General features: G+C 34.0%; 1 protein-coding gene across 1 annotated transcript in view; it reads left to right on the top strand.

Moving 5' to 3' along the window:
* Positions 1-27,086, top strand: part of LOC131068330 (AP-2 complex subunit alpha-1) — a 69,099-nt gene that overhangs the window by 32,442 nt on the left and 9,571 nt on the right. Inside the window, exons 9-19 of the mRNA XM_058003506.2 lie at positions 10,321-10,422; positions 10,534-10,631; positions 16,677-16,758; positions 16,923-17,011; positions 22,220-22,325; positions 22,427-22,492; positions 25,721-25,827; positions 25,922-26,026; positions 26,203-26,323; positions 26,450-26,605; positions 26,766-27,008. Of these exons, the coding sequence (XP_057859489.2) occupies positions 10,321-10,422; positions 10,534-10,631; positions 16,677-16,758; positions 16,923-17,011; positions 22,220-22,325; positions 22,427-22,492; positions 25,721-25,827; positions 25,922-26,026; positions 26,203-26,323; positions 26,450-26,605; positions 26,766-27,008 (1,275 nt within the window). The remainder of the gene's footprint in view (positions 1-10,320; positions 10,423-10,533; positions 10,632-16,676; positions 16,759-16,922; positions 17,012-22,219; positions 22,326-22,426; positions 22,493-25,720; positions 25,828-25,921; positions 26,027-26,202; positions 26,324-26,449; positions 26,606-26,765; positions 27,009-27,086) is intronic.

A 27,086-nucleotide genomic window follows, 5' to 3' on the forward strand; every position in this document is an offset into this window, starting at 1 on the left:
TAGCAGTATTCTGATCAGTTGGGAGAATATCTATAAACTGCTTCTTGATGAGAGACCGTTCTCTTTGGTGCTCATTGGAAAGCCCATTAAGCTGTTATCATACTGGGAAGTTTGATTCCTGCTTGATGAGTTTAGCAAGATAATTGATTCCCAGTTTATTCATGAATAGGTCGTCTTAGAGCCTGGGAATTCGAATAGGATGAATCCCTTTTATTTTTATCAAGAGCCTTAGGACAGAGGAAGGGGCATGATAGAACATGAGTAGGTAGATAGTGAGACTAGAAAGGATAGGTTTGATTTCAACTAGCCTGTCAGCAAGGCTAAGCCACAGATTGCTGTAGCTTTAGATTTGCTTATAAAATTTTTGCAAGAGACTTAACCAATGATCAGCACTCTTTAATGCTCATGGTGACACTCAAGTATTTGAAAGAACTCTTTCCATAACCAGCAAACTGAAGAATTTGAGGGAGGTTTCTATTTTCAGATGCAGAAGTGTTGATAGTGTAGAACCTGCACTTATTTGAATTGATAGCTGATCCAGAGGTGAGAAAAAACAGGTCAAGGCAGCACTCTAAACTTCTGACATTATTTTGGTAGCCCTGTGGAAGGATAATATCATCAGCAAATTGAGCAAGGATGGTTTCTTTAACCCCTTAGACTTACCCATATATATTCAGCAAGAATAATGTATAAATAGGGAGAAAGGGGACAGCCTTAGAAATTGAAAGGATATCCATTTATGATAGGAGCCACCCAATGATTGAAAATACAACCAAAGATTCATTTCAAGAAGAGTATAAAGGAAATTGAAAGGCCTGTAAAACCTGTTCTAGAAAGATTATGTTTACCTGTCAAAAGCATTAGCTATGTCAATCACAATATTGTAATATTTGTTTCCTTGGGATAAATCCTCCTTGTTTGTCAGAGATGAGATTTAACAGGTTCTTGAGATGGTTAACAATGATTTTAATTTTTAGTTATGAACTTATAGGAGCTATAAAGAGAAATAGGCCTGAATAAATTGAAGAAAACAATAGTTTCTCCTTAGGAATTGGTAACAAAAGTAGGAGGAAAGAAAGCCTTATCCAAATCAAACATCATCAGGCAGAGCTACCTTGGGTCTTATTGAGGAGATCAATAGTTCATTAACAAAGCACCAGAACTCACAAACTAGGGACCTCCTTGAAAAGTAACATTGTGCTTCTTAGAAGACTCAATTAGGACAGTTAAGTATCCATGGCGACAAATCAGCAACTCATAGGAGGAAATTGTTGAGCCCTGGATAGAGCTAATACATCTTACAAGGGTGTAGGACTTGGTTAGAGTTCAATGAAGTGAGCAACTAGACCAAGGCACACCTTATTAGGGCATAAATAGAATGACTAACATTGGGACCTCAACTACACTATAATTACTAATATTTTCAAAAGGGACCTCAACTAATTAATAATGATTAACATTTTCAAAATGGATTTCAAATATGGATGTGGAGCAAAGTTGAGGAATATTTTTGAACTAGAAGCTTCAGTGCAAATTACTTTTGGTGGTAGTTTTGAACTATTGTTACAAGACTTGCTGAAACTCTTCTAGACTCAACTATTCTCAAGGCAAGCCACATCAATGAGTCTGGAAGACTCTACAATTGAGTACTCACTAGACTCACCAGGTCTTGGCGAGTCTCGACCTAGAGACTCAACTGTTTTAATTCATTTAAAAAAAACTGACAAAATTTCATTGTTTGTTTGGTTTATGATGTGCCCACCTAGGATTTTAAAAAGATATGAAATTGGTGTGTGCCATGAAGGTCTATGTGGTTTTGAAGGTCTTCATTTGGGCTTGGCGGTGGGTGCTACACACCTCAACCCTACCTAGTATCTCAACATGAAATGTGCCAAGGGTGCTCTCCTTGGATGCCACGATGGGTGTTGCAACTCGACCCTTGTTAGGGGTGCTACCCTTCAACCCCCTATCAAACTACAAGTCTAAAAAGTAATAGGCTAATGATGAATCATGATCACAAAAATCTACAAAATATATATCCCTTGTTGCAAGTCTCAGCATCTTCACAGTCAAAGCCACAGTCAAGGACTATCTTGTTTCGTAGATTGGACAACTTGTTTAGCATACAAGGACCACCTTAGGCTAAGTTGGCATGCTATAGTTATCGTACTGCTGAATACAAGTTAAAGTCATAATTGGCAAGAAATGCTATTTTCATAATGCAAAATGTATCAATCATGCCTTGCATATACAACTCATAGAACAAGTCCATCTAGTAGTTTCCTAACTAAGGTCAAAATAAATTAGAACCATTTATCTTCTTACTTAACCATTCCTCTTTGGTAATGAGCTTGCCAACAAAATATGCAGTCTTGAAGGCTTCAAGAAAAAAATAATAATAAATTTCTCACTTGAATATACACACCAGTCACCGAGACACAAGAAAATTTCATGGCTTCATCATCATCCAGGACCTATCTAAGATGCTAGCACATGACTTGTGATGTTGGGATGAGTAATGCAACCTCCTTTGAGCCATAGACTTATAATTTTAGTTTTGATATTTTTTTTAATGCCATGGATTTCATATTTCATGAGTTTTGTATTACATTTGACAATATTTATATATCGAAATGTGTTATTTCCTTAATCTAAAATTTGCGTTTATAGTCATTTGATTGATGTATACTTGTATATCTGATCAAAGTAGCTTCTATTTTATTAGAATAATTAATTCTTTTAGTTAGTTGCCTTTTTGGTGGTTCTATTAATGGTCATTTAGTTAGTCATTTAGCTTTTTAGTTTGTCATCTTAGTTGTCGACTTATTTAGCTTTTTAGTTCGTTTAGTCTTTTAAGTGCAACTATTGCTTCTTTTATAAGAACACATAGTTTGCTTTTTAGTGTTTAACTTTTTAGCTTTATTTAGCATTTTAAGCGATTTAGCTTCATGTTGAAGCTTCAGTTTAACGGTTGGTTATTTTTAGAACACCGCATTGTAACTCCTTTATATATGGTTGTATATTTATAATTAATTCATTTGATTATTTAAGTTCATTCGATTATTTTTCATGGTATCGGAGTAGGTCGATGCGATTTTTTAGAGTTTGGCAAATTTTTTAAAAAATTGTAGAACCCTTTCTGGAACTATTTTTCCAGAATTTTTTTAATTGATTTAAAAAAAATAAAATCGTTGGTGGTTCGTGGGCTTTTTCTTAAGTTGTAATTCGATGTTCTTTTCTGAGGCAGATTTTCATGGGTCGAATTTCTTGATTTTTTTGGGGTTTTTGCTGTGCACGATTTGGTTTTAGTCTGTAGTCATGGGCTGTTTTTGGCACGTCCAGCTCCTTTTCTGTGGACTTGTGGGTTTTGCCTCGTGAGTATTTTTTGTCAAGCAATTCATGGGCGGATTTTGGTTGTTTTATTCCTAGGTGGAATTTATCTGGTCGGTTTTTGTATTTGTGTTTTTTTACTTGCACACTTCTAGTCGATGCCGTGTGCATATCCCGCGATTTTTTTCTTAAACGACGTTTTTTTGTTGTTGCAATTTTTATCAGACGGTGAGGTTTTTTCTATCTTTTGTGATATGTCCGCCCAACGCGAATTTCTCTGTTTCATGATATCGACCGTGTTATTTTTTTGGGACCCCTGCAGTGTTCTGCGGGATTTTTCGCGTCTTTTCTTGAGTGATTTTTGTTGGATTTTTTATAATTTTTCCCTTAAATTATTTTTTTTGGAGGGTTTTATAATTTTTTCTCCAAAAAAAAAACTATTGATAGTTTTTTATAATTTTTTGTCTTCAAAAAAATTACTTAGGAAAATAATTATTCCCAGGTTTTATAATTTTTTGTGTAATGCTCGCCAAAAATACCCTAGAGAAACTAAGCAACTAACACACTAATGGAGATGATTTTTTTTTGTAAATATCAAACTATTGTAACACATAACATCATCTTCTAATTACATTCATTAATTAATTAACCATTATGAACTTACATCATAGCACAATGATTAAATTACGCAAGCGGAATAAACATAACATCATCAACTTCTCCCTAGGGTACTTCAATGTCATTACTTAATTAACTACCATAATGACATCCTACTCACATGATAATCTCATCTAATAATAATCAACCTTTAACCTATTGTATCATATTCATTTACTAATCATAAGATATGCAACCATGCTATACACACATCTAAATTCTAACATGATCATTCCTTCATCTTGAATCCTAATGCATTAATGCAAGTATCTTAATTCTTTCCTTTAACCTTATATCCTATGCATACTTCCTAACTTCCAATACAATCACATGAATGTCATCCTATCAATATGATACTCATTTATCAACCACAATTCCTACATCTTATTCATTCCATTTACTTAAGGTTCTTTTCACATATGAATCTACTTCTAGATAATAACCATAGAATCTAAACTAACACAATAACATCATGGACCCTTTCTTTCTCAATTATAATTTCCATTACAACATCTAAGTACATGAAAACCAATTACATTCATTATGCAAGAACATCACCATACATCTCATGGTTCCAATATTACAAATCATGTCATAACCTAAATACCAACTACAATACAATTACAATTATATGAATAATACATCATGAGTACAACTCATACCTAACACATGATTTCATCTACTTTTATAAGGTAATACTTTACATGAGTCCAAGATATCCTTTACATAAATTTGCTACATGAAACATCCATAAATTGCTACAATGAGAAGTATCCACATCCACGCATGAAGAATCCAAGAGAATATCCCAATGGTTGAAAAGCACCAACCACCCGACCATGTGGAACGAAAGGAACCACCCCCGTGCTAGGAGATGACACAAGGTACCAGCACACTCTACATCTAGACTGACATTCAACAACCAAAGAGACCCAACATAACAAGGACTCTCAAGCATGAACCAATCACAAACAATCACAAGTAATAAACTCCTAGAGGCTTACAAATCAACAAGTCATAAATACAAATCCATAGGGCATAACAATAATCATCAAGGGGACACATGTAGGAGTGGAGTGTCATCACATGCCATCCTCTAACATAACATATACTATAACACAAGGCACAAGCCTGATGGACATGTGGAGCCATCTCAACCTATGAGAGATCAAGGGAGATTGACTTGCCATCGCAATGGCCTTCCCATGCCTATCCTAAAACATCCTCCCTAGGATCAAGTCATGGGGCTCACAACTATTCATTATCTTGATTGTTGAATTATTTAACCCAACCCATTAATTTATTATTATGTTTTCTATTAATGTGCAAAAAAAAAACCATAGAAAGAATACAATACACAATGAAACTCACAACAAGGAGATTCAATCTCTAAAGCAATAAGAAGTAAATCTATTAATGTGCAAAAAAATAAACCATAGAAAGAATACAATACACAGGCCGTGCATTCACGATAATGCTCACAAAAAAATATTCTTTCCCCAAATCCAAACTAAGTAATATAATCATACACCCATAGATTTCTCTTAAAGTATATCAAAACCAAATAAAAGAGAGAAGTAAATAACATTTCCAGCTTCCCAAACAATGTAGACACGGTACAATCCTAGAAGTCTGAAAACTAAAAAAACAAAGGCAAAAAGGCTCCAACCTGCACCCTGTGTGATGGAAGGAAGCTGATGAAGAGCTCACACACACTCCAGCAAGCTCCAGAGACCAAAATCCAGAATTCCAAAAGCCAAGAATCAAAATTGTAGAGGAAGCTAGGAGAAAGTAACCCGTGAACCATCACAGGCTTGAAAATAAAAAGCCATGAAAACCAAAAACCTTAGCTTCCCCGAGAGCCAATCAAAATATTTCACCTACCCGTCATAGTTATAATATTATTTCTCATTTCAAATTCTAGAATAAGGGGTAGGTAGGAATAATATAAAAAGCATATATATTACTATAAGTGGGGATGTAAAAAGAGATGAGATAAAATACTTTTCTACCCCCACATAATAAATAATAAACTATACAAATAACCATAGGCTATAAAAATTAATCAAATGGGTAATTAATAAATAACCCAAGACTATAAATTAATTAAATATCCTTACTAAAATATTATTCAATATTAAAGCTCAAAACATTAATAAATAATAAATAAATAAATAACAATAAATATAAAATAAATAATAAATATAAAATAAACAATAAATAAATAAATAACTATTTAAACAATAAATTCCAAATGAACGATAATTAAATAATAAATTCCAAATAATCAAAATAATATATTAAAGACATTAAATCACACAAAATTAAATACTCAAATAAAACTATATTAAACCAACCATTAAATTAATCAATCAAGAACCATATAAAATCACGCATCAATTAATTAAATAAATCAACAATAACTAGCATACTCACAAAGCCATAACTCACTAACTGACATGGCGAATTACACCAAGACGTTGACGACTCAAAGTGAACAACTTAGACCTAGAGTATGTTAAGGGAACTCATGTCATCTCCGAACCACATAAACCATTGGGATTAAAGACACGCTTAGACCTTTGAAGCTAGGTGGAGTCGATGTCTGGTACTTGCAATTCCTGCAACCACAAAGAAACAATACCACATATGCATATGCATCATAATAGACAAGTGATAGGGAATCACGACGACACATCTCGCTCGCAGTGAGTGATGTGACATCGTCCCTCTCATGAAAGCATTCATACAATAATCAAACACATCTCATAAACGTCTCATCATATATAATCATGAAATAGGTTTAGTGTAATCATAATAGCATCAAATCCATGATCAATATAAGTCATCAAGAATCCATCAACATAGCAATGCATATAGAATCCATCAAGTACTTATATCCATCAGATCACATGATCAATAATGATAGTGTTGTCATCCACATAAATCATCAAAATAGCATATGTCCAAATAATGTCTAGCGTCATAACGAGTATTTGAAACACATATAGAATCATAATCCAAAACACCATAAAGAGTCTAAATAAGTCTATCAAGCATGGAATAAAAGTAACTCTAGTCAAAACAAGTCAAGTCAAGGGTGGACACTACATTTTGTCCTTTAAAAGAAATTATTTTCAGGTTTTTTTGTTTTGGGGTTTATAATTTTTTTCCTCAAAAATTGTTTGCTAGGTTTTCAAGATTTTTTTCTGAAAAAATTGTCTGTGGGTTTTCACGATTTTTCTTGAAAAATTGTCCGTTGTTTTTTTTATTTTGTCCTCAAAAATCATTTGTAATTTGTGAAGTTCACATGAGATTTTGGTTATTTGGATTTATAATGGGTGTTCCTATCTTTGGGTTTTTACCGTTTTTTTCGAAAAAACAATGATTTGTGAAATCCAGTTTTTAGGGTTTGACAGTTTTTTTCTCAAAAATCGTGCCCTGTTGCAGTTTGTTTTGGGTCGCATTTGGAGTTGCTAGGGCGAAGATCTACAACCGTGGTATCTTGCAATCTGTTTTGGAGTTGCTGGAGCAAACAGTGCCTAGTACTTTTGTGCAAAAGTTTTTGCAGTTTTTTGTTAAAAAATCGTGTTTGTTGCACTTTGGAGGGTTTGTCGATTTTTCCTGAACATCGTGGTTTCAAGCTTTTGTAATTCGCGTTTGATAGTTCTATAATTCGTCTGTGAGGGTTTCATCAATTAGACGGAATCAGCTATTCTTGGTCATTAACACTTTGCAGATCCTGGGAGTGTTTGCGTAGCATCAAAGTGTTGTTGTGTTTGTGATCAAAAGACTTGCAGTGTCTTTTGTCGGGTACTTAGTTGATACAATGACCATCAAGGGAGGGTATTAGAATAAATAATTCCTTTAGTTAGTTACCTTTTTAGTGGTTCTATTAATGGTCATTTAGTTAGTCATTTAGCCTTTTAGTTTGTCATCTTAGTTGTCGACTTATTTAGCTTTTTAGTTTGTATGGTCTTTGAAGTGCAAGTATTGCTTCTTTTATAAGAACGCATAGTTTTCTCTTTAGTGTTTAGCTTTTTAGCTTTATTTAGCGTTTTAAGCGTTTTAGCTTCATGTTGAAGCTTTAGTTTAATGGTTCGTTCTTTTTTAGAACACCGTCTTGTAATTCCTTTATATACAGTTGTATATTCGTAATTAATTCATCCGATTAATCATGATCATTCGATTATTTTTCATATTTTATTAGGTTATTGTGTCCCAAGGTTTATTGATAAAAGGGTGCTTGAAACAAGTTTGAAATCCTGAAAATTCTTTGAATTTCTTTGGTTTTTCAATTTGCTGAGTCTTTGCCGAGTTTGCGCTGATTCTGAGCATCTAGTCAAGCCCAAGTAAAAACCTTCTCGCGAGTTCAAGGTGAGTCGAAGTCTTGTTTCTTTGAACCATAAATTGTTCAGATAAATGTTTCCTATAAGCAAAGTTAAAGAGTGGAAAATAGAAGTCGAGGGCAAGGCACAAACAACAGAAAGCATAGATAACACATGAAACAAATGGGAGTGGGTATTCCGTCTTTTAAAAATTGTCAAAAACTTGACTTCTCTTCCAAATAATTCTTTAGTTATATATATATATATTTATATATATAGGCAAACCCAAATGAGGCCCAGGGACTTCACACCCGGATGGCCAGTGTGATGCACTGGGAAGACTTGGCCAGGTCAATGAAAATAGGAAAAAGAATAAAGAATTGAACATGCTTAAACATAAAAGTGTGAAAATGCTGAAATACAAAATAAATCTATTATATAAATAAGATTATAAAAACCTAGCAACTTGGAGTAGTCTCCACCGTTGCTGCAAATTAATTACTTAAGTACATTTTTCTCGTTTGTTTCAGTTGTATTGTGATTAATTATGTAATTGTTTTTGTAGGGCTAGTTAGTGTGTGGGATGGGAGCATTGACATCAATAAGTGTTACAAGATTGAATGCTTCATAATCATTGTTGCATTTATTTGAATTGAATTGTGTTTGATTATGTAATCATTGTTGTAAGGTCAGGTAGTATTTGGGGTGGGAGCACTGGTATAAACTAGTGTTTCAAGACTTGCTTGGACTCACCCAAATTTAGCAATTCCCAAGGTGGTCAGACCCAAAAGAGAATAAAAAATGAAAATGTTCAGACATAAAAGCGTGAAAGACGAGCAATTTTGAAAAGGTTTGGAGGAATCTTGAAAGTTGGCTAAAAGTGATAAAACTACGAAAAATGGCTTGCACTATGAAGGTTTGTGTGGTCTCAATGGTTTTAATCTGGGTTGCCCTTAAATCCTCATGAGGGTTGCTACCCTCTCAACCATGCTGGGGGTCTTGCGCAAAACCACCTCTCTGGTTTATAAATGCAAAAAATAAAAATCATTTCGGGCCATGTTGGATGGAACACCAACATTGTTTTATTCTTTTGACCTTTTGCCCATTTAATCCCAATCAATTGAATTACATTTATACATCTGGTTTGTTGAGTCAACCCCTATTCTAAGTGATGCTCCTATGGCTGTTGCAGCAATTACAGATTTGTCTGAGATACAAGTGCATGAATTTACGTAGAACTAGGAATGCTAGGCTGAGCAATACAACCCCCTTTATACCATTGTCCATTACTCCATATTATGATTTTTGTTTTTGATTCAATGAATATTATAATCTTCAAGTTTTGTTCCAAAAACACTGCCAATATTTATATATTTTAAAATGTTGTTTCCTTAAGCTAAAATCCACTTTTATACTTGTGATCAGTGTATACTTGTGTATGTGAACAAAGTAGCTTTTGTTTGATTAGTATATTATGCCTCTAAAGTTTTCTTGTTGAAGAGAGCATGATAAAAAATTAAAATCCTTAAAAAATTCTATATTTCATGGTATTTTCAATTTGTCGAGTCTTTGCCAATTCTTGAGTTTGAATGCCTAGTTCAAGTCTGGGTCAAAAATCAGCTTGTTGAGTCTGAGCTGAGCCCAAGTCTTGTAACATTGGCATTAACTATGACCAAATGGCAGACAACTTGCGACTCCTGAGTGGGTCATGGTTCTTCTTTATGTTACAATAAGGCAAGGTAGAAATAGACGCATGAAACTCTCAAGTTGGCAATTGAAATTAAAACATTCTTGCTAATTGAACTTTATAAATTTATTGCTTTGGTAATTGAGATGTGAATGTAAAAGGGAAAGTTCACTTTATAATGCAGGAATGTAGTTTTGAAGAGTTATTTGTTAAAAGGTTCTTTAGAGCTAACAGGCTAGGGTATGTGGGAGGAGTATACAGTGTTTTGATCTGGAGATAGAACATCATCTTGAAAGTTACGCACAATTCTTCTTGCAGGTAATGCATCTCGATGCTGAAAAGGAGATGATGTCCCAGTGTGTTGCATTACTTGGGAAATTTATAGCTGTACGAGAACCGAACATCCGATATCTTGGGCTGGTATGGGTTCAGTGTTTTTACTGCCCCATTCTCTTAGGTTGTAGGATCCCAGAAATAAACTATCAAGTTATTAACTGAAAGATTCATGTTGGGTGTTGGTTTATCTTTCAGGAAAATATGACAAGAATGCTGATGGTAGCAGATGTTCAGGATAGCATTAAAAGGCATCAGGCTCAGATCATTACTTCTTTGAAAGATCCTGATATAAGGTAGGCACTTATGGAATTTAGTAATGCCTAGCATTAGAGAAAACAAGAAGTCTGTGAAAGCCAATACTCTTGTTTCTGTAAGAAGTATTATTTGTTCTTCAATTTACATAAAGTCGAGAGCATATTGCTTATTTCTTACTTTTATGCATGCCATCTGTAGTTGGCTCAGGTGTTTTACGGATACCAAAGATATTGAATTTTTTTTCATCTTGGCTCATTGTGATCCCTTATATTTTTTCTCCTGAATCTATTTTGAATAGTAGCTGAAATCTTATCTGTACTATATTAGCAGAATTTTATTTACACAGTATTAGCAGAAATCTTTCTTGTGAATAACTCAGCAAACCATTTTTTTCAATTAATTAAAGATTTAGTCAGAAAAATTTGGGTTGAGGTTACATAATAATCAGGAAAAAATTGCTGCTGCAGAAATTTATAAAACCTATATAAACTAAATTTTTTTGACCAAAAAATTATTGAAGATCACCCGAAAATCATGATTTATGATTAGTTCTAGTCTTCTAGATTTAATTTCATTGTAATTTGTGGTTAAAGAGTATTGATTTTTTTAGTTTTTTTTATCATGAATTTTCTTTCTAAAAAATTGGGAATCTGTCCTAGCGGTGATTTATTGTGATTAAATCATGCCTTTTGTAACTATGATATATACAATAGTGAAAAGATCTTGGAGTGTTTGAGTGCTCCCCTAATACTCCCTCTTGTTGGAATTGATGATTGAACTCTCACAGCTCTCAAAGAATCATTTGCAATCAACGCACTCTATCACAAAAGAGGAAAGCAACTGATTTTCTATGAAGCATGATATTTCATTAGATTCAAAAAGATAATGAGTACAATATACAAAGAAATCCTTCTTATAAAGACAAGGATGAAACCTGAGATAAGAACATAATTAGGTCATGACATGTTCTAATCCTATGATATGAGACATTAAAAAGTACAATCTAGATAAGCCTAAACATGCTAGTGTGAATATGACCTAATAAGAACTAATTAACTGATTTAGCATTTTTCACACTGAAATGAAAAGATGCGAAAATGATGAATAATGGATGCATGGATGGTTCCCAACTACAAGCCCTAATGAAATATCCATGTGCATGCAAATAAATCTCTCATAAATAGAGAAAAGGAAAGAACCTCATGGGGAATACGAAAATGAACATGTACATATGATGGAAGAAAAGAGGACTCAACATGACTCCCCAAGTACACTACATCTGTCACAAACGAACAATGTAGACCCTTCCTAAGAGAGAGAAGAGAATACCATGTATTCCCCCCCACAAAAAGTAACTCTTGTGCCAAAGGTGAATTCTCAAAGGAGAATGATGAAGATGATCCAAAATTCGCAAACAATATTCCTCCCCTTAGGAGGAATTAGATCCAATTGTAGATGCATAAGAAACTTTTTGAAGAGAGATGAAGATAAAAAAGCTATGTTACTATGTTACTTCCTGGGCAAACGCAAAGGGACCTATTACCATTGGAGCCCAAAAAATTAAAAAACATTTTAAAAGCTTTTTTCTTAAACAAAAAAATATTTAAATTCATCAACTTTCTTTAAAGTGACAATATAAGACTTTGTTCAACTCATTTGGCAAACACAAAAGACCAAAATTGTATTTTAATTTTTTTTTTTCTCTAAGCTGCCATTGTTGGGTTTTGAAGGTTGGTTCATTTTTTTCAAAGGTGAGTTCTATAGGAGTGTAAAACCTACATAAACTGGGGAGAATAGCTGCACAAAGAAGTTTTTCTATATTTTTTGGTAAGTTTAGAATATTTATTTGAACTTTTTATACCTGATAAAGGGTTATAATGCTGATTTATTTTTAATTTTTCAAGTTGTAGGGTTGTAAATTTGTAATGGTTTTTTTGATGGAGGGTTTTCATCCACAAAGTTGTTTTAGCAACCCAATATGAGAGCATGAGCCTTAGGCTGAAACCTCTTTGGCTAAGAGCCAAGGATTGAGGGGCATCCATTCCACCAAATTCACCCGGGGCACGATCTTGACCTCATCCATTATGATGTCGGACCCTTGCACTTAGCAAGACTTGATCCCTGACGTGCTCATTAAGAACCTTTCAACTTCACTAATCAACCAAGGGCCCATTGACAAAACATTTCCTTAAATGTTATAGGTTCATACAAAATGGCTGGTAGTTCTAATTCAGTTGCCTCAAATGCAGAGAGTTTATTTAAATTTGATGCATTGTCACCTCTTTGGCAGTATACGACAATGATTGCACAACTTTCTGGTGGTGTGGGCTATTGTTGGCATTGTAGCCAATGTGGAACCAAGTATAAGAGCTTTGTACTTTAGAGTGAAAGCTTAATTCTGTACTATTCCGTGCCAAGGAATAAAAGCTGTCTTGGGCCAAATAAAAAGATTTTCCAAAGCATAAAATGATGTCATATATTAAGAACAAGAGGATGCTGATGTTAAGTAATAGATCAAAGAAAGGAGCACATCCACTTGCCAAGAAAAGCTTGCAAAAACATCCTAGTAGCTTATCATAATTGGCTGGCCCACATTCTTGTTTTCTTGTTGAAGAGAGCATGATAAAAAATTAAAATCCTTAAAAAATTCTATATTTCATGGTATTTTCAATTTGTCGAGTCTTTGCCAATTCTTGAGTTTGAATGCCTAGTTCAAGTCTGGGTCAAAAATCAGCTTGTTGAGTCTGAGCTGAGCCCAAGTCTTGTAACATTGGCATTAACTATGACCAAATGGCAGACAACTTGCGACTCCTGAGTGGGTCATGGTTCTTCTTTATGTAACAATAAGTCAAGGTAGAAATAGACGCATGAAACTCTCAAGTTGGCAATTGAAATTAAAACATGCTTGCTAATTGAATTTTATAAATTTATTGCTTTGGTAATTGAGATGTGAATGTAAAAGGGAAAGTTCACTTTATAATGCAGGAATGTAGTTTTCAAGAGTTGTTTGTTAAAAGGTTCTTTAGAGCTAACAGGGTAGGGTATGTGGGAGGAGTATACAGTGTTTTGATCTGGAGATAGAACATCATCTTGAAAGTTACGCACAATTCTTCTTGCAGGTAATGCATCTCGATGCTGAAAAGTATAAGAGCTTTGTACTTTAGAGTGAAAGCTTAATTCTGTACTATTCTGTGCCAAGGAATAAAAGCTGTCTTGGGCCAAATAAAAAGATTTTCCAAAGCAACAAATGATGTCATATATTAAGAACAAGAGGATGCTGATGTTAAGTAATAGATCAAAGAAAGGAGCACATCCACTTGCCAAGAAAAGCTTGCAAAACATCCTAGTAGCTTATCATAATTGGCTGGCCCACATTCTTTCATGCCTTTGCGACCATCGTTCTTAGAAGAAAATGTTTCACATAGGAGAGGCCCATTGGAAAAGGCTCAAGAATGAAGCAAGGGAGGTTGCAGATGAGAACATTTCTTCTTGCATTTATGGTAATGGACTTCCTTTTAACCTCATTAGATCACCATATTGGCGAGATATGGTGATGGCCATTGCCAATGCACCTTTTGATTATGTTAGTCCTGGGTATGAAAAAGTGTATACCACGTTATTGGCAAAGAAGAAAGCTTCAATAGAGGCATCATTGAGAGCAATCAATGATACATGGCCTGAAATAAGTGTGTCATTTCTAATGGATGGAAAGATTGCAAAAATAGACCATTGATCAATGCCATTGCAATGTCCTCTAACTAAAGGGGCGATGCTTTTGAAAGTAATGAATTTTGAGGAACTAGTGAAGGATGCAACATTTACTGCCAATATTCTCATAGAATCCATTGAAAGGGCGGGCCTTGGAAATGATGTTCAAGTCATATGAACAACACTAAAAATTGTAGGGCAGCTAGTTCTATAGTGGAGTGTACATATGCTCACATTTTGATATTGTGTGTCGTCCACTCACTCAATTTGACATTGCAAAAGTTTGGGCCATAAATTGAATGGGTCAAAGAAATCTACATGGAGGCCTAGGAGATTCAATTGTTTCCGACTAGTTCTTATTTGTCACTACATTTGCACAATGTGACTCTACAATATCTGCAAAATGTGACTCTACAAATAAATCTGCAATGCTTGGCACAAAATCATCTCACAAAGTTGAATCTACAAGACTATAAATATTTTACTAAATTAGTTGAATGCAGAGGGTCCGGTTACTGCTGTCTCCTCTCCTGTTGTCTTGGATTCCCACGGAGGTGCTGGTGAGGCTAGTCAGCCATCCCCACTTATTCCTGTTGATCCCTCGGTTGGTGCGCCCTTGCATGGTGGTGTTGGAGCTGCTATTTCTGGTTCTATTCATGCTGTTGCTTTTCTTGGTGGGACCTCCTGTGCTTCTGAGAAGGTGGATGCTATTGCTCCTTTTTCTCAGAGTCTCGTTGTTTCTGGTTTGGGTTCATCTGATTGGACTGATGTGGCTGCCAAGGTTGACGAGGGCTGGATTACTGTTAAGGGAAAGAAATCTAAAACGTTCACTCCCTCTTTTGACATGACTCTTCGATCTCACAAGGGTACCACTACAGGTAATTCTTAAGGGACTCTCTGTGGATGTTTGGACTGTCACCCGATTGGGTTTCTGCTGGTTCTTTGGCTGCTATTTGTAATGTTCTATCTTTTGCAGTCTGTCTCTTCTTGGTTTTTTGTTTTGATTGTAAACCTTTTAGAATCCTCTTTGTAAAGGGTTTCGGGGCCCCTTCAAAACATGTTTTTGCCTTAATCCAAAACATTTTACTAAATTGAAGTCGAAGCCATGGAAACACTTAACTATGAAGCAATAGGAGGTGGAGGAGATGGAAGCTTAGCACAAGTCTCATGAATTGAAGTGGATGGAAGAACTCAAAGTTTAAAGTGGTCAAACTTCTACTCAAGAATGGAATCTTCTCTAGATGCATTTGTTTGTATACTAGTCAAAGGAATTGCAAGATCATCAGGTGCAAAATTTTGAAAGGCAAACAAGTGAGATGCATGATCGACCTTCTCAATGGCAAGAATGTCACTACTAATAATTGAATTTGAACTCACTAGTTTTCCTTGATCTTGGAAAGGTTAAAGTGGTCAAACTTCTCCTCAAGAATGGAATCTTCTCTTGATGCATTAGTTTGTATACTAGTCAAAGGAATTGCAAGATCATTAGGGGCAAAATTTTGAAAGGTAGCAGTTAGTATGTAATGGCATGTGCCATATAGTGAGTGACCTGGTGGTGTCCCTGACATAGTTGGCGAAGGTGGTGGTGTTCTGGGGGTAGGTATCCCTCAGGTCTTTTAAGTTTTGGAAACGCCCCCATATAGGGGACGTGTGATTTTTTGGGGGAGAGGGGACTCGTCTTTGTGGAAAACTGCTTTTTACCTATGGGTTTCCTCTATTTTATAGAATTGGCATGGAAAACCAAGGATTACAAAATATGAACTATATATTAGGTGAATTAGAAGCAATCTTTCTGTGTGCTTGCACAAGGGAGATCTCATTGACCATATTAGTGTCTTGCTTGGACCTTACTTAAAAACCATATTTGCTTGCATTCTTGTTGAAATTAACTTCCTATTTGGACTTCTTTGTCAATCTCCTTCTTGGATATTCTGCATTGCACATTTAATCTCATTAAAGTAGCCAATTTTTATGATAAACTTGATAATAATTCAACTGGAATACATCACTTGATCAAATATTTACTGATATTTGTTCAGCATATTTGGTGGAAAATATTTGGAACCTTCCATGAATCATTTTTAAAGGAAAAAACATTGGGAGTTGGATGGTAAGATTCTAATTAGATTTCATTTTTTGGTTATATACCAGTAAATGACTTGCATTTATTGGGATCTCACTGTAAATTTCATCATGGCTGTGAATACACTTGTTTCTTTATCATCTCTTCTCTCTTTTCTGATATGGATTCAGGTTCTAGTAGACAAATCTTTGGTATTGGAAGTGATGGTGGTTAATGTTGACCTTGAAGTAATTTTTTTGAATGTAATAATTATTTTATTTATTTGGTGAAAACTGTGGCATTTGCAATACAGTATAAGGAGACGAGCATTGGATTTGTTATATGGAATGTGTGATGTTACCAATGCTAAAGATATAGTTGAAGAGTTATTACAGGTAATCCCTATGAAACATAAATATAAGTGATATTGCTGGGTTTTGCTTTTTAAATGTACAGCTTTCTGCAAAATATAGTCTATGGAATAGATTTTGTTTGTTTCATATGAGTTTTATAATGTTTTATATATGCCTTTTATGTTTTTCTTTATATTGGTGTGCAGTATCTTACAACAGCTGACTTTGGCATACGAGAAGAATTGGCTCTCAAGGCTGCTATACTTGCTGAAAAGTTTGCACCAGATCTTTCATGGTGGGCATTCAAGATTATGCATTTTTGCTTATTTTTTATTATGCATTTTATTTTGTATTTTTCAAGTCTTCGATAGCAGGATCTCCTTTTCTTGTCTTCTGGTTTCTCAATGTTTTCATTGCTGGGTGTATGTGTCTGCCAAAGGTGCCTTGCTATTCTTCATTCAGAATTCTTATTGTGAATGAGAATGATAGGAGTACTTTTACAGTTAACCCTTGTGACAAGTTATTGACCCAAGAATAAAAGGAATATATAATGGCTAAACAAAAGCAATAGCAATATTCAAACATAGGGCCACCTACAAGCACTAAATAATCAGTTGTTTTTTATGGAAACAGCTTTAGCTGCCAGTACTTCTTATAGGGGGATTCACAACATCAACAAATAGTAGTTTTGACTGGGACTTTTATTCATTGAAGTACAAAAGCATTTTTAAGAACAATACTTTCTTTAAAAGTGAAATATTTATCATTATCAGTAGTATCATGGTATATAGGTACTAATGTAGAATTAAGTACTCAAATGACCTACTAAAATTAATTGCCTTTAATAGTGAACATCTCTTAGAGTGATTGAGAGCCAAAATTACATATGCAACAACGACGAGGCAAGGAGATTCATAAAATGCATGTGCAACAATGACAATGCAAAGGAAATTCATAAAATACACAAGCACTCTAAGCGATGTTCACTATGGGATGGGAGGGTGTTTACACATCACCTCAGGAACTCAGAGGTTTACATCCCTTTTTATGGATTTGCAATTTTTTTATTGCTTATATTCCCTGACAATATTTCATAATCTCACAATGATGGATCAGCATGAGATAATTGATAAACAAACAAATTCCATGTTTTAGATGTGTTATTATTATTATTAACATTTATTTGATCAATAAAAGCATAAGTCTAGCTGTCAAATTCTCTTTATTCCTCTATGAAGTATGGACTTTTGAGAAAATAGCCAGTGCAGCATCAAATATTCCATGGATCATAGACAGCAGCATTTAAGGTATTCAGCTACAGGATAGCCTTTAATAATTGATTAAAAAAACTAGATGGCAAGTGCATTAAGTTCTTTGTCAATTTAAGTATGTCAGTCCGTTCAGGAAGTAGTAGGAAATCTACATCTTGAGAAAATTCAAAGCTGTATCTTGGAGAAGTAAGCAGAAAATATTTCTGGTCAAACAGTAACATTTTCCTCTCAAATAGCAGCCAAATGGCTTGTCTACAGTATAATGCTTGCCCAAATTGACTTATATTGGCAATTTTAATGAAGCCATTTAATCATGTTTGTATGAATGTAATGAAGAAATTTATGTCTGATATTAGATATATTATAGATTGCTTAGATTATCCAAACTACCTTAGTTACTGGCAGTGCTACATTTAATGCATTTAAATTCAACAGTCATGAGTGTACATGTTGACGTCATAGTTACAAGGAAACTCTAGTATAGACTTGAGGGCTATCTCCTTGCCCCAATATGTACATTCTCTGGTGATAATGCTGGACAGTGAGAATGATATTTTTTAAGCCCTAATATCAATAGTAACATCTCTAATTTATAGGCATCTAGTGATCCTCTTTTTAATATTGCCTTATAAGTTTATATTATATAACCATTAACTCCTAAAAATTGCCTTAAAAGTAACCGTTAAGTCTTAGGAATGTGTTTTCTTTTTGTGGAGTTAATTATTCTTATGATAATGTGACACAATATTCTAGGGTCTATTTTCAATGAAAATAGATTTAAATAAGTGTCAGCTCCTCTGTGTGTGATGAATGTGTATTCTCACAAATTTATCTCCTTGCTTCCTTCACCTAAAGATGCTGACTTGGGTTTGAGTTTGGGGTTCAGGTTTGGCAGTTCATTGATTTCTTTTACTTGTTTAGTATGGCTTGGTACAATTTTATTACACACACACACACACACACACACACACACACACACACACACATATTAGTTTAGTGAGATTGCTAGTTTAAGGATCAGATTAGGTTTTCTATTGTACTTTCTAATTTAATGTTTTTCTTATCTTAAAAAGTGTTTTCTTGGGGTGTGTGTACTTGGCTATCGTCCACAACTCTAGGTATGTACTAACTTGGTATGTATCTATGTCAGGACACAATCTTGAATTTGGTACGGACTAGGTACATGGTAAACACAGTAATGTTAAGACATCACCCTTTCTCAGTTCCTACAAGGAACACCTATTTCACTGTCAACCTTAATAAAACTAAGGTTGTGGTCTTCAACAACAAGGATGCTCGTTTTGGGTTTTTCATTTTTTCTACAAAGGGGGCTTTGTGGAGAGCCACTAGTCATCTTTGGTAGTCATATGGCCTACTCTTTTTTCTTGAGCACAAATATTTTTAAATATTTGAAGCAAAGATGGAAAACTCTTACTCGAGAAGAACTCTTTTGGCCCAAAATTTTTGAAAAATCGGGACTCGGCAAAAAACCGGTAAAAATTCGGCAATTTTATCAAACATTTGAAAATATATAATTCTTAAAATATTCTTGAAAAACACACATATACACTAAATTTGAAGAACATAATATTGTTTTTCCATCATATGTAAATCAAAGTTGGGGTGAAATACATATCATATACCAAATAAAAGTGCAACCTCTAAATGAATTTGAGTTCAATACATATTATAGAGGATTTGCATTGCTTAATCTCCTTTCTGTAGAATTAAAGTTCTCCTCTACTTCACATCTTCCATAAAATAAATACTTTGTTCAATAGCTGGCATTGGCATGTGCACACAAAGCCTTTCAAATTTTCAGTTCATCTCATACACATTGATGAAATTTGTCAGCCTTCACAACATACCTTCAACGTCAAGAACATTGTTCAAGAAGCATGAGACTTCCACATGAAACTACCATATCATGCAAAAACACCATACTGAAGTTTTCCTCACACATACACCCAAAGGATTCACATTCTTCCCACATAGATGCCACATCCCTTGAAGGCACCTATTTTTAACTTGTTGTGGATAGGTACGCAGTTACACTAATTGATTCACAAATGGTGAGGTGCAAGGTTATGTAATCAATTGCATGATAGTAATCAGTAAATGAATACCCGACAAATCATTACTGCAGATTTATTTGAGTTTTTCTCCTGATTTTTTGAGCAATTTTTTCAATAAATCACCCCTATTTTTTCAAAAAAATCAACCAAGATTTTTTTGTAGATTTAATCGTTGCCATAAATGACTCACGAAAAATCGGGAGTTAAACGATTTTTTGCAGATTTTTTCATCTATGATTTGAAGGATATGCAATGATTAATCCTACAGTGTTGGCCATAGCAGGTTCTTTTGGTTGGGCTTGGGTTCAGAGGATTTAGACAATTATGTTTCAGCAAATGATCTGGTGCAGATGAACACTTCCTTAGTGTATTGTCCTGGATGAATTCACTACTCAATCCCTTCGACAGTTTATACTGGTTGCTGTCCTAGAATTGAGGATATTTTTTTGTCCCACTTTCATGCATCTCCCTGTCCCAGAAAATCAAAGAAACACTTGTATTAAGTCACTATAATCTTATGAATTTTGTTTATGGATTGGTAAGTGGGTTGGCTTTGCTGTAGAAAGTGTCATAATTTGGATTTCATTTTTAAATAAACTGAGGGGATTGCTAATTCTATATTGATGTCTGAAAGCTTGAGGATGGTTCAATTTTGAACACCTTGTGGGGTCTATTTGAGAGATGAACTTGGTAATTACTTTATACAAGTGAGCACAAGCTAAGTAGATGTGATCTGCAGTCCTGTGTAATTTGTTGCCTCTATTGATTTGAAGATTTTTTTTTAATTTTTATTTTGTGCATCATATTGTTCAATTTTATGCAATTTTCTAGAGTACTCTTTTGTAGCTTCAGAAATGAAATCTTCTCTCTTTGCTTGAAGCTTCTATTTAATATCAAAATGCTCTGAAATGATCCACTCCACTGTATAGAAGAATGCAGTTATCTGATGAATAGCTTTCTAACTTGCATTTTCCTTTATTCTTTATATGCCGACATTCCCAAAATCACCCTGTTGTAGTATTCTTATATTCCATATGCCAGTTGAAAACGATTTTGCCCATTTCTTCAAAGTTATATTTTATAATTTTGATGTACCCTCATACTTGAACCCGTATCTTCAAAGTTATAATACCTGTACCCAAGGGATTTTTGTTTTTGGCGTACCCTTGTACCTGAACCCATATCTTGTACCGGCACACTATGTCACAAGGTTCGAGTTTGAGTACAAGTTTGAGAACAATAAAATTCGGATGAAGTTCAGCGAGAAAAAAATTGGAAAAAAAATTCAAGTTAAATTTGCCTTTTATAAAATGTTTTTTATATTAAATTTAAATAAATTATAATAAATCTAAAAATATTAATATAGTATGTTTCAAAATTTAAATTAAATATTATTAATATATAGCTCATAAATATAATAAATTTTACATATTAAATAATAAATATATAATTAAAATCGTAATTTAAATATTTTAAAATATTAAAATTTTAATATTGACTGAAAAACAAATTAAATATAAAACATATCCTAAAAATATAAGTTTTATTTGAAAAAAAATAAAATAAAAGGAAAACCTAAAATTAAAATGGAAATATTAAATATTAAATGAGAAGCTCTTCTCAGATGTGAAGCATATAACCTAAATAATTTTTTTTTGTTTACATTTGAGAAAAATAAATTCGTTATTTAGCTCCGCTCGCTGCTACAGCTGTCTTTGAAGCATGAACGACCTTGCTCATGGCCGCAAGACCACACTACTAGTCAATAAAGGTTAGACCTCACTTGCTCCTGGCTGCATTCGGATGATTTGTTCTCCTCCTACCTCATTAACAAGGGGCACAAGAAATATGATTTCCATTATTTGCATCACTCAACCCAAGGAAAACCACAGAAAACATTTCTTTTAATATATATTTTATTAAAAATATTATGCCCTTCTATCTGTATAAATCTTCGGCGAATTTCAACGTTTTTTTATACATGTTTGAAGCTCGCCGAATTTTGAGCCTCATGGTTGAAATTCGGCAAACAGTGACATACCTGAATTGGCAACTTACATTTACATTTGAATGGATTTTCATTGTATTCCATTTGTTTGGTATACCATAAAGGGTAATGTAGTTACATGTACCAGTGTCTTTTTTGTCTATTTTCAGGTATGTAGATGTGATTCTTCAGCTCATTGACAAAGCTGGTGATTTCATAAGTGACGATATATGGTATAGAGTGGTTCAGTTTGTGACAAACAATGAAGACTTGCAGGTTTATCATATATAGCTTAATGACTTTTTAGATATTGAATTTTATGTCTACATGAAATGTTCTTTTGGATTTTGAAATGCTTACTAAAGTTCTCTGTATAGCCATATGCTGCAGCAAAGGCTCGGGAATACCTTGACAAACCTGCTGTGCACGAGACAATGGTGAAGGTGAGATTTATTAAGATTCTTTTGTCTTGTCAATAACTTTTAAGTAACATCTTCATTGAAGAAATTATTGGCTGCATTTCTGGGTTAAAAAGATTAATATCTGTTACCAAACATGATTAATTATTGAAATAATAAAAACAGCATTTTCCCCCTGTTTTTATCAATATTTCAGCATTTTTAAGTTTCCAGAAATTTTCTCAATTAAATTCCGAGTCTTTGGATTCCAATTATAATTTTTTATTTGCCAAGTCAATCCTGATTCTGAGAAATGCTGCTACGATCAAAACAGACTTGCATGCTTTAAATTTGTTTTTAATGATTCTAATGCATTATAATTTATTTTAATCTGACTCAAAATTTAAGCTTGTTGAGTCAGTTTATGAACCATGGTTGCAAATTTGCAACAATATAAGTGAATGATGCTGAAGTAGAAGGAAAGGCAAAAGCTTCAACCTAGATACAATGGGCAGTACATAATTATGACTAAGGTTTGTTAAGCAACCTATGCACTGTACACCTGAAGACATGGAGGATCCACAATGTTTTGTATATGTCCTTTCTGAAGAAGGTAGCATTGCACATGGTTCTGTAGACAAAAACATTTGCCATGAATAAGGAAGGCAAGTTGGTTTTGGAATCTTCACAATTTGCTTTCTAAAATGAATCTTTGACAAAGTGACAGTGATTATGTCATTTGGTTTCTCTAGGTATTCTCAGTGTATGTTCTAACAAGCTTATTCACCAGGAATAAGCACTGCACAAATGTATATGGTGATTATATGGAGAATATCTATGGTTTCATTTAGTGAAGGGATTTCCTAATATTTAATAAACATCTTCAGAAGGTAGCATGTTGTGAAATAGAACAGACTTCATGCAGAAAATGTAAATGCGATCACAAAGAAAGTATATCATGGTAAAATAAGTTACCGGTTCGCCCCCTTGGACCCTCCGGTTCCGAGTCTGATTGGGCCCAGAACTGGATTTTTTCCAGGGGACATGAACTGAGTCGTCAATCTCCCAATGGGTTCATATGGGATGACACCTGACAAATCTGTGATGAATTTCAGAGCTTTTTCTTGCTACCGCAGTGAATTTCGCCATTTTTCCTACTATCAAGACAAATTTCACCATTTATTCTTGATATCACGATGAAACCATCTTGTCTTCTGTATGTTGCCTTACCCTAACACACTCGGATTTTTGTGACTTTGGGTTTTCTTTGATAACTCTACTTCCTTCAGCTTCTTGAAAACCTGGACACTCATTTGTAAGAGTTCATCCTTCCTTTCGCACCTACAGGGCAAAGGCGCACTCTTATGTGCAAGAGTCTACTACATTGGGTTCATTTTGGGTTCAGTGCATGCAACCATTACCATCTGAAGGGATTAAAAAATTATATTAATAAATTCAATGATTTATTAATATCATGATTAATAATTAAAAACTTAATAGTTATGTAACTTATGTTACATGTTTCACTTCTGCATGCTCTCTAATTTGTTTCATCTTGACGATGGATCATGGAGTGTGATCCGAAACTTTGATGAAAAATATTTTACACAATTGATTCTGGAAACAGCTAAGCAATATCTCATGGATTGTGGAAACTTAGTATCTATGGTTATGTTACATGTATTAATATTTATTATTTATTAATGTTATTTTTATCTTTATTATTAAATTGTAACATTATATTAATTTTATAATACTATATTATATAGTAATAAAATTTCTATAATAATTTTATTATTATACATTGAAAATATTAAAAATTTGTATATTATGTCTAATATTTTTTTTATTCTAGGCTATAAATATATATATATATATATATATATTTTTTTTTTTTATTTTTTTTTTATTTTTATGGACAAACCCAAAATGAACCCAACCCCCAAATATTTTTGACTGAACCATCAAACTTAGATGCTAAGGTTTATGATCACATCAATCCCTTTTACTGAAGATTGACCACATGCATAAAAGATAACCAAATGAATGTTTCTGCTGAGGGAAAACATGGTATAAAACTTCTAGGATGACAATGGTAGTGAAATTGAGGACAGAATCCTTGACTATGGAGCTAAGTTGCATGAATACAGTGGTTGGTGTGGTGTTTGGTATGGATATAAATAATTATTGATTTTAAAAACTCTGGGATACAGATTCAGCTAGGATATGGCACATCATAATAGGGTCTATTTATATTTTTGGGGTATATAAAATAGACTCTGCCCATTCAAGGATAAATTCAGCCCTTTTATCCAGGTTATAAATTATAATGTAGTAGTCTTAGAAAAGCAAAAGGCCCAGAGAGTGTAAATGCTTGATGCCAGTGTGTGGATCTAAATGATCCATAAGAACAAGAATTGAATGAGAAGGTAAAAGCTGAACCGGAAGCAGAATAGTAGAGTGAACAAGAGGAAAGGCATGGTGAAAATCTGCTATTCTGAGTTATATTGCAAGAGATAATCTGTACTTGTCTATGGTTTTCCTATGTGTCTAATTGAACTTCAATGCTGTAGAAATACAAGTAATATCACAATCTTAATAAATGTTTCAGCCTGGGACTTGCAAGATACAACATAATCATGATACTAAACTATGCTAATATAATTTTAATGTACAAATAAGTGAGAACTGAGGACTGTTTCTGATTTCCTCTTTGAATATTGACATTCAAACATCAATATTTAATTACTATGATAAAGGTTGAGATTGCCATTGCAATATTATTTTGAGCACTTATATTTATTTTGATAATAATTTGGAGGTCAATTTTTATTTGATTTTCCTATGTCTCTTGTCAAGCTAGAGAATTGTAGAATGACGGTGTATTTTACATGGTGATCCCCATAGATTGAGTGCATAATCCATATGCTCTGAAAATATAGGTAGAGATATTTTGTAATGAAAGGAGCTGTGTCATTTGAATAAGCACTTCCAAATTTAAGCTTCAAGGTTGAATTGAAACAAAGGGTAAACCATAAATGTACCATTTAGTGTAAAATAATGTGATCTTGGACTTGTTTTTGATGCCTTTGTGTTATTTGGATGGTGTGGTTGAGAGATATTATTGTGTACCTTTCGGTTCCATAGCATCATTGGAGTGCTAAATTGCTAATGATAGTCATGGAACAAAAGAGTACTTAAAATCTTGTCTATGAAATCTACTGTGAGAAGCTATTCCAGTACCATGAACCAAAATTTCATGTGTGCTTACAGGTTGGTGCTTATCTACTTGGAGAGTACAGTCACCTTTTGGCTAGAAGGCCTGGTTGTAGTCCGAAGGAAATATTTTCTGTCATTCATGACAAACTCCCGACTGTGTCGTAAGATTTTCTGAGCATATTTACTTGATGATTAAATTAGTTTTCAAGCACCAAAAGCATCTTGGCCTCCTTACATTTAGAATGGTGGCTGCAGAATCTCCACTGTTGCCCTTCTTTTGAACACATATGCAAAGATACTGATGCACACTCAACCTCCAGATCAAGAATTACAAGAACATATCTGGGCAGTTTTTAGCAAGTAAGGGAAACTTAATAAAAAAAAATTCATCTCAATTTTGTTTTTAATTTTTCAGGAAGTTATAATAATGTCAGCTTTTTGCTAGGAACACACACAGCAACTCTTCTCTACTTAAAGCACTTTGTTAGTGTTGTAGGAGTTAAAATAAAACAATGCTGACATAAACAAGGTTGCAGGTACGAAAGTTATATTGATTTAGAAATCCAACAACGTGCGGTAGAATATTTTGCATTGAGTCAGAAAGGGCCAATTCTAATGGACATACTTGCTGAAATGCCCAAATTTCCTGAACGTCAGGTATGATGTTTGAGATGTGACACTATGCAAAGAACTAGCAGACTGAGTTCCAATATACATTTGAAAGTCCTTATTACAACATTTATCATCTGCACTAGCTTATGAGTTTTACTTCATTTCTACCAGTCTGCACTATTGAGGAGAGCAGAAGATACAGAGGTAGACACAGCTGAGTTGAGTGCTACAAAATTGCGAGTGCAACAACAAATGTCAAGTGCTATAGTTGTATCAGATCAGCGTCCTGCTAATGGATCTCTACCTACCGGACAAATAAAGATGCCTGTAAGACTTGTAATGTTGTCAGGAACATGATGTTTATTCCATTCTGTTTTGAGAAAATATTATCCATTAACACTCATGCTGTGCTCTCTTTTCTGTGATTATATTTGAACCATTCTTCAATGTGTATTTGTGCATAATATCATATCTTTAAATGCTGCAGGATGTTGGCAAAGTTGAACAAGGACCACGCCAGGCTAATGGAGCTCTTTCCAAGCAAGATGCACAAACTGCATCACCAGAACCTGATCTATTAGGGGATCTTTTGAGTCCACTTGCTATTGAAGGTCCTCCTGGTCCAGTTGTCTCATTCCCGTCAAGCTCATTGTTATCTTTAGAAGGTCCTACTGAGGATTCAGATCCTTTAGCCCTGGCAATTCTCGGGGAACAGCCAAGTTCAATACAGGTAAATATGTTAGAAATTTAATGTATTGATAAACATGGATGTAGATGATGATTAAATCTACATTTTCTTCTTTGGGAT

Source organism: Cryptomeria japonica, chromosome 11, assembly GCF_030272615.1.
Source record: "Cryptomeria japonica chromosome 11, Sugi_1.0, whole genome shotgun sequence".
NCBI classification, from domain to species: domain Eukaryota; kingdom Viridiplantae; phylum Streptophyta; class Pinopsida; order Cupressales; family Cupressaceae; genus Cryptomeria; species Cryptomeria japonica.